At 39.1% G+C, this 8824-nt stretch overlaps 1 protein-coding gene and 1 non-coding gene across 2 annotated transcripts; one reads left to right on the top strand and one right to left on the bottom strand.

Moving 5' to 3' along the window:
- Positions 1-1628: 1628 nt before the first annotated feature.
- Positions 1629-2762, bottom strand: LOC113704856 (uncharacterized). Its single transcript, XM_027226727.1, has one exon. It carries the CDS (start codon positions 2760-2762, stop codon positions 1629-1631), a length of 1134 nt encoding a protein of 377 aa, XP_027082528.1.
- A 682-nt stretch (positions 2763-3444) lies between these two features.
- LOC113705092 (small nucleolar RNA R71) lies at positions 3445-3551 on the top strand. The gene has a single exon (XR_003451741.2). It is a non-coding gene; the product is annotated as a small nucleolar RNA R71 (small nucleolar RNA).
- Positions 3552-8824: the final 5273 nt, after the last annotated feature.

The following is an 8824-nucleotide window of genomic DNA, read 5'->3' as shown; positions in this document are numbered from 1 at the left end:
ACAACTGGAAACTAGCAAAGTCACGTCAATAAGCACAGAGACTACCCAATTCAGTCAGTCAACAAGCAAACTTGGGCCATCCACACTCTCAACAAATGCACTCTAAAATTTCAACAAATGCCCCCACCAGGCAAACCATAACAACTGCCCCAATAATATGTTAAATTCAGCAATATAAGTTCAGAAAATTAGGAATAGCAACATCGACTAGTAGGCAATGTGTCTAGGTATTGGCTCAAGAAGCATTCCACACAAATCCACACGTAGTCAATTGGCAGAAGAACCCCACAAAGCAATTGAATGGCACCAATATGAACAAGCAAATCACTGCCACCGAAGACCCCTACAAGCAAACTAACTCCCAACAAGGTAAATTAACACAACCAGTGCAGCAATGAACTCTCAAATAACTTTGTGACAGCACAAACAATAGAAGCCCAATTACTGTGCAATTTAACCAAACAAGGCAGGCAGAGGCCGTCCCCGAAGCAATGAAATGAGCGAGGCGGATGTCCCTCAATAATGCACTTAACGGTGCAAATCAATGGAAAATGCAGTAGGATAGTACCTCCACTTTGTCAATTGGAATACCTCCACGTCGGCAGAATGGTAGTTGCGGTTAACATCGGGCAGTGGTGCGGCCAGGGAGAGGGAAAGAAATGGCTTCGGCTGGGCAAGGTGGCGAGATGGCCGTCCGTGGGCTGCGGATGAGCAGGCGGCAGCCGGCGACCGTGCAGGGTGAAGGAGATGGTGGCGGGCGAAAGCTTCTGTAGCAGCGGCGTGCGTTGGCGTCGGCAGTCTCGGGAGCGACTGGCGTGCGCTGGGGATGAGTTGGGGTGGAGCTCTGGCGTGCGGACGACGGCGCGAAAGGAGATGCGGAGCAGCGAGGTAGGAGCACGCTGCATGCGCTGAACGCGGCGGTGGAGAAGATGGGTCGCGGTCGCTGCTGGCGGCGTGGGCGGCATGCGCGAGCTACGGCATACGGTTATGCTGGGTTGCGTGCGATGGGCTCCAATCGACCAAGAGGAAGAAACAGCGGAGAAGAGAGAAAGGAGAAAGAAAAAGAAAGAAGAAGAAAGAAAGAAAGAAAAGAAGAAAAAGAAAGAGAAAGAGAAATTGTTTTTTTTTTTAGTTAAAAAAAATATTCTTTGAAAATCTAAGTTACGGTGAAACAAAAATTTCAAGAAAATTTTTTTTAAATTTTTTTATTTTTTGAAATTTTTTTTTCTCATTGACAAATTTATTTTTGAGATTCAAAAGCAGAGATTAACCGACAATCAACAACCGTTCTTGAGTTTTTTTGAATACTTATCTCTCCCGCGAATGTGACGTGGGCATGCCATGAAGGCACGAAATGAGGAGCTCTCCATATGACATGACGCGGGCTCGTCATAAGGGCAAGAACCCTTTTGACAGTGAACTCTCCATACGACTTGACGTGGGCGCGTCAAGTCGGAGAGACACCTACAAATCATCAAAAACGAAAATTGAAGCCAAAAGTTAGTCAAATTCAAGGGAAACATATTTAAATTAACAAATAAAATCGAATAAACAATTAAAAGAAATTGGGTTGCCTCCCAATGAGCGCCTTTCTTTAATGTCTTTGGTTAGACATTGAACACCACTCTTCAATCTGGGTGTAACTCAATTTTCCTGAAAATCGGTGGCCCTCCTCCAGGATCCAAATAGCCTTTGAGTGCAGCTTTCTTTCTTAATTTTCTACTCCTTTTCACCTCATACAGTACTTTCATCCCCTTATACTTGTTCTCAGTAAATTTGAATTTATCCCTACAAGCAAACTCAGAAAGTTCTTGCACAGAGGGATTAATAGCATGAATAACAAACACAGGGTGAGAGTTAACAGAATGTTCCATTGTATCAAAATTATTAAAGTGGACTAGTTCTCCATCAAATTCCATGGACAATGTACCTTTATTAACGTCAATTTTTGTTTGTGCTGTGCTAAAAAAGGGTCTACCTAGTAGCAAATGTGAGGGGTCAGGGGAATGATCATCATCCATGTCAAGTACATAAAAGTCAGCCGGGAATATCAATTCATTAACTTTAACCAGCACATCCTCTACCAACCCATTAGGGTATGCATTTGTTCGGTCAGCTAATTGAATTATTATCTCGGTTTCTTTTAATGGAACGAGATTCAGAGAAGCATACATAGATTTAGGCATTACGTTGATCGATACTCCTAAGTCCAGCAGGGTATTCCTAATTAAAGTGTTACCTATCCTACATGGGACAGTAAACCTACCTGAATCCCCACACTTTGGTGGAAGCTTCCTTTGGAGAACTGCAGACACATTCTCCCCAACAATGATCCTTTCGTCTCCCCTCAGCCGCTTTCGGTTGATACATAGGTCCCTCAAAAATTTTACATACTTCGACACTTGTTTGATGGCGTCTAACAGGGGGATATTGATCTCTACCTTGCGAAGCACCTCCATGATCTCTTTCTCCTTGTCCTGTTTCTTCGGTTTCTCCAACCTGCAAGGAAATGGAGGGGGATTAGTTTTAACGTCTATGATCGGGTCAGGGAGTATCACTGGATTTTTGGTGCTTGTATTCTCTGCCTGAAGTTTTTTCTTAATCTTCTCTTCGTCCTTATCCTTTGGAGTCACGAGTTCGGGCCCCTGAATTTCCTTCCCGCTCCTTAAAGTCATTGCACTTACGTTCTTCAGGTTCAGTTCAGGTTGGGATGGCAATCTTCCATTTACTTGAGACTCCAGACGGTTGATTGATATTGCCATCTGACTTATCTGATTCTACATCGCTTGTATCTGACCCATCTGACTTCTTATGTTCCGTAATTCGGAGTCCGTCTTTTGTTGGTGTTGTGCGGTACTAGCCATCAATTGTTTCATCATATTTTCCAAAGATGGACTGGCGCTCGGTGGAGGTGGTGGTGGTCGAAATTGATACTGCTGCTGGTACTCTTGTTGTCTACTTGGCATAAAATTGGACTGTCTATTTCCTCCATAACTGAAGTTGGGATGGTCCCTCCAACCAGGATTGTAGGTGTTCGAATATGGGTCATATTGATTTCTTGGCTCGGCCGCGTGACCAGCCATGTTCACTTGCTCCACACTTTCTTCTTGGATCATTGGGCACATGTCTGTTGAATGACCCATACTAGTGCAAATCCCACACACCTTGGCCTGAGATGCGTTCCCTACAGCCAGTTGCCTAACAAATGAGGTTAACTCCGTCAACTGCTGCTGGATAGAGGATATCTCTACCTCATTCACCTTGCATATCGGGACATCCTCCCTCGTACCGAATTGCTGCGAATTCTCCGCCATTCCTTCAATTCGCTCCCACGCTGCTCGAGGGGTCTTGTTCACTAGTGCTCTTCCACTCGCAGCATCAATGATACTCCTGTCTCTGAAGAGTAGCCCCTCGTAAAAATATTGTATAAGTAACTGCTCACTTATTTGGTGTTGGGGGCACTTAATGCACAATTTCTTGAATCGCTCCCAGTACTCATAAAGCGACTCCCCTGGATGCTGCTTGATACCACAAATTTCTTTCTTTAAACTCGTAGCTCTGGACGCAGGGAAATATTTATTTAAAAAATTTTTCTTCAACTGGTCCAACGTGGTGATACTACCTGGTGGTAGGTAGTACAACCAGTCTTTTGCTGAATCTTTCAGGGAGAAGGGGAATGCCCTCATTTTTATCTACTCTTCTGTGATTCTTGAGGGATTCATACTATTGCACACGACATCAAACTCCTACAGATGCTTAAACGGCTCCTCACCTGATAAACCATGAAAAGAAGGTAAAGATAAATTAGACCAGATTTTAATTCAAATGGAGTGTTATCACTCAAACTCGAGAAAGTGATGCATAAAGGCTGCTGAATTAAATCAGGAGCAGCCAACTCCCTTAATATTCGTGCATTAGCCATAGGGATTTCTTCTTGCTCCGAGTCACTCGAAGTGTCACCAAACGAATTTGTTGGTTCAACTTCTGGCTCAGGTCTCAGAGATACAGCACTCAAGTGCTCCTCTCTGAGTTGTCTGGTCTCTTTTCTTGTTCTATGCGCAATCTTCTCTACCTCGGGATCAAAAATTAATTCACCTGTACAAGAAGAACGAGGCATGCACTCGAAAAGCACCAGAAAATTAGAACAAAAATGAATTTAAAAAGAGGCAAATAACTGACACCAGTCCCCGGCAACGGCGCCAAAAATTGACAGGTTGTCGAAACCTGTGCAATAATAAAACCTGCTCAAACTAAAAGTAATTTCTGTAGATAGCGGTGAGCAGGGTCGAATTCACAGGGATTGGGGGTAATTGTTTCTTTTCAAATTCACAGTGACAAGGGGGGTGTTTTTATCTCAGGGGTGACAATTTAAAAAATTCAACTAAAAGTAAAATAATAAAAATAAAATAGCCAACTAGAAATTAAATAACAATTTACTAAAATCAAAGGATCTAACCAAGGAATAACTTCAGCAATGGTTCACCTAATTGATCATCGAAACAAAGGCAATTCCAATTATTTACTAATAAATAGGTTATAACTGCCAAACAAGCGATGACAGTCAACCCCTCCTTACTGTGTCGGTAATTAAGGTACGCCTGTTAATCACTACTCTAATTGAGAAATAATCTTAGGTACGCCCGTAAGATTTAATTCCCTAATTGCCTTACGTATTAGAGGAGTTCTATTCTAACCAAATAACACACTACCAAGGTTATTTTAGGTTAGCCCGCGTATTCCCCTAACACAAATCCAATCATGCCAATTATCACTAATTTGAGACAATTAAACAATTACGGATTTAACGTCCCAATTGACAATAGATTATCAAATTAACTAATTATCCGGATCCAAGACAATCAATTAATTAAACAATCATAAGCACTATAACTAGGGAATATGCGAATACCAACAAATAAAAGAAAAAGATAAAATTAAATCGATCTCACAATTTTTAGGCGAACCAAAACCTCCGTTGTTCCTTGACTAGAGTGAAGAAATTAGTTCATATTTGATGCGAAAAAACCATACAAAATTGGAGAGAGAGAGCCGCGGCCATCGTCTGCGTTTGGGAAAACCCAATTCGGCCGAGCGAATGAAAGGTTAACGAAAGTTACAAATAATGATGGAATCTTCCTAATTGCTCCTGTGACATCCGAGGAGAAAAGCTACAAAGAACCCAACGAAAAGTCAAAGCTAAGGACTAAAGTAGTGCTCATCCTCTGCAATTCTTATTGACCATATATAGACTAAGTGCTTAGGAAGTTGTCCGATGGTGCGTTTTGTTTGCTGACATGGCATTTGATGATTTGCTGGAAAGTGGTCGTTCTCCATGCGCCTTTCACGTGAACTGCTGCTTGCAATTGTTGGTCTGTGGATTGCGTTTGTGAGCCACCGAACCCTGGCTGGAAAAAATCAACTCCTTCAATGGAACCCGAGACCGGACTCATAGTGGTCATCAACAATAATAATAATAGTGTTAGGCTTGTGGTGCTGATACTGGCCATTTGGTCCAGTGGTCATCACCATTAAAGGTGATGTTGGAGGTCAGGGGTTCAATCCCTGCCTCTCACAAATTTGCCACAATTTGTGGCGGTCTTAATTGACCTTCATCGATGGAGTTTGTACTCACATCGAACCCCCTCCCTTTCCCCTTAGACTAGGCTAGATTAGGTTATAGGACATCTATCGTTGCGACAATTTTTTTTTTTTTTGTGGTGCTGATAATAATGCTACTCTGCTTCCCATTTTACCTAATGTCAGGTTTTTGGTGAGGTTAGCTGCTATTGGTTGATTGGTGGTCGTCCGCCCGTGTGAATTTCCAATTGATGGTCGTCCATTCCCACGCGTGAATTCTATTGTTTGTTCAGACGTTTAGCAATCCTTTTGTTTCTTTGTTTGTTGTTTGTCAGGAAGTGTTCCACTAAAATTTGGTAGTGCTCCATGTGCACATTTTTTCCCTTTTATTTGTTTCCTTTTGTGCAGGTCTTTGACCACCGAGTAAACTAGCAAGCAGAGGTCTCCCTCAATTCTCAATTCTTGGCTTTTGCAACAAAGCTGTTGGCTGAAGAGTGGCAGAGCTGGTCACTTCACATCAATCACCTCAATCCGTCGACCCGTTGTATCAGAAGCTTCTTTCTCATGGTTTCCTCCTGTTCTTCTCTCTTGAGTTTTCATCTTCCTCTCAAATCCATCGTTTCTCCATTTTTGTTCTGTATACATGTTTCCCCTTGATTAAATTTTCTCTCATCCTCTGATAAGTTTCATATTTTTTGTCGCAGGTTGAGAGGTCAGACTATCAACTAAACCATGAAGAAATGTGAAGATTGTTCTCTAAAGGTGAACACTTTCTCTGTGATTTTTTTTTTTTGCTTTTTTTGTACATTTTCTCCGGATTTTTTCCCTTATATCTCCCTAATAAATCTTTTCTGGCCAAGGTATCTGTTGGATAAATAAGAAAGGAAAAAAGGATGCAATCTTTCTGTGTTCGATGGCCGTTTTCTTTCCTGAGATTTGTTATCAACAGATGTGATTTTCTTAGATCTTCAAAAAATCATGTCTAACTTTTTTTTTCTTCTGTGATGTTGCAATGTTGCAGCCTGCAGGTATGAAATTTGGAGATTTTCTCCATCATCGTCGTGCTATTTTGTAAGTTTTTTCCCCTTTTTGAAGTCCCTTTTCCGTGCCTCTTAATCTTTATTTCCTTTCTATATTTATTGGTTTTATTCCCCAAAAATTTTCACCTGGTTAATATCTAAATTTCGCCTATATTGTTCCTTATTTCTTTATCCCTGCTTTCTCCCAAGACAGATACAGCCAAGAGAAGATCATCACCGAGAAACATTGTGTGCAATTTTGCTTCCTTGGGGTTCGTCCTTCTTCATCTCAGGTTTTCTCTATTTTATTTTTTCATTTTTTTAACTTTTGTACTCTTTTTTAAGTAGTTTCTATGTTACTTATTTCTTTCTTTTGGGTCTCTAGAGCCCCCTATACAAACTTGTATGATATTTATTATAGATGGAAAAATTACTTGGTTGAGAAACTGAAGGAAAAGGTTGTCGAGAAACTCTGAAAAAATAGAGTTTTCATAGCTCATCTTATGGCCTTTTTTTTTTGGTTTGTTATGTGCATGGGTGTGTTCAATTATTGACTCACAATAAACGATCCATACAGTAACCAACCCAAAGTCTCCATTTGTGGAGATCAAATTTCATGTCAATGACTGTTGAAAACTTTAGTTATTTTTTTCGTGTCTTTATTTTTGATAAAACTATTTTTCTTTTTTTTCCCTTGTGAAGTTTTGGTTCTCATTTTCCGGAGAGTGCATATGGATTCTTTAAAACAAAAGAAAAAAAATACTTTTTGTGTTCTCTTAGTTGCTGATAAAAACACTGAAACTGATCAAGGAGCCATTAGTTGAGATACTCGTTTTAAGTACATGTTCCCTATATATTTGTATATGCATGAATCTTGCCTGCCTTTCTTCTTTTAAATGAGTACCTTTTATTTTAGGTTTACAAGAATACCATTTTTTGGTTAAATTTTTGTTTATTTTGTTCCTAGAAGATTGGTTTGAGTTCATCTACTGGGGATAACATTTTGAAAATATAAAGTGAATATAGAGTAAATATGGCAGATTGAGCATTAGCCTGTTATTGCAAAGAAATTTCTTACCATCTACTGCCATTTAAGTGGTTTACTACATGTTTCTTGCTTATTTGGACTTTACCTTTCGTGAAAATGATTTCAATGTTTATGGGCAATTAAAAGTTTGGTGTGGTAATATGTTGGTCTTTCCAGTTTCTTTATATTCCTTGAAAAGGTAAAGAGAATTTTTTGCAGCTAAAATAACAAAAAGATGTTAGGATTACTTTGCATTTAGATCCTATTTTCTTAAGTCATCTTCTTTTTATTTTACTTTTGGTTATGTTATTAATTTGTTTTATTCTTTTATGTTATTAATTTACTTTGTTCATGTTAAGGGTGCAAATGATTGAAGATGCAGTCACTCCGAAACCAGTTCATGGAATAACAATCTTTGTAAGTAAAAAATGCATTCCTTTTTTATCTTCTTTTATCTTGCTTTTGTGTTGAGCATGGTCACTATTAGCTGGTTTATTTTTAATTTCAGCCTTTCAATCCTTCACTATTTGCACACCATTAATTCACTGTATTGGAATTATAAATACTACTTTGTTTACTATGGAAGGTTTTTTTTGGTCTCTTATTTTATTTAATTATCTTTTATTACAGCAAGAAACGTGAAGAATTATTCAAATTTTACTGAGGAAAAAAATGTTTAAGTGGTCAATTTTTTTTAGGCTTTACTCGTCATATATGTACTGATTTGCTCTATGATTTTCTGCTTAGATTTTTGTCAAGAGAGGGAAGAAAGAAAAAATGGTGGTCAATTCTTACTTTTAATCATTATGGGGTTATACAACTATGTGAAACTTAAATACTTACTGAATTTGTTGTTGACCATTATGCTATTATTGTAAGAAAACTTTAAGAATAATTGCCAGTCAAGAGGTTTACTCCATATTTCTTGCTCATTTGGACTGTCTGTATTGTTTGGGTAAGATAGCATATGAGTTTTTATTTTAGGATATTTTGTTGCCAAGTTTGGATGCGTCTGACATACACATTGTCATGCCTTAGGTAGTGGACATTTGTGGTGTGCATCGAATAACCATTGCCAAGATTGCTTATTTTGTAAATTATAACGATTTGTTTGCATATTTAAACTTGTGAAATTTACTTTACGAGTTTTATTCCTCATCTCACCATTAAATGGTTAAATGGAAACTTTTGAGAGTACAAA

The sequence above is a fragment of the Coffea arabica genome, chromosome 8e, assembly GCF_036785885.1.
Source record: "Coffea arabica cultivar ET-39 chromosome 8e, Coffea Arabica ET-39 HiFi, whole genome shotgun sequence".
NCBI lineage: Eukaryota > Viridiplantae > Streptophyta > Magnoliopsida > Gentianales > Rubiaceae > Coffea > Coffea arabica.
This window is presented reverse-complemented; position numbering and strand designations above follow the sequence as displayed.

What these genes read in the sequence shown, in the direction of transcription:
- LOC113704856 (XM_027226727.1), bottom strand. Translation starts at nt 2,762, where the DNA reads ATGGCAATATCAATCAACCGTCTGGAGTCTCAAGTAAATGGAAGATTG.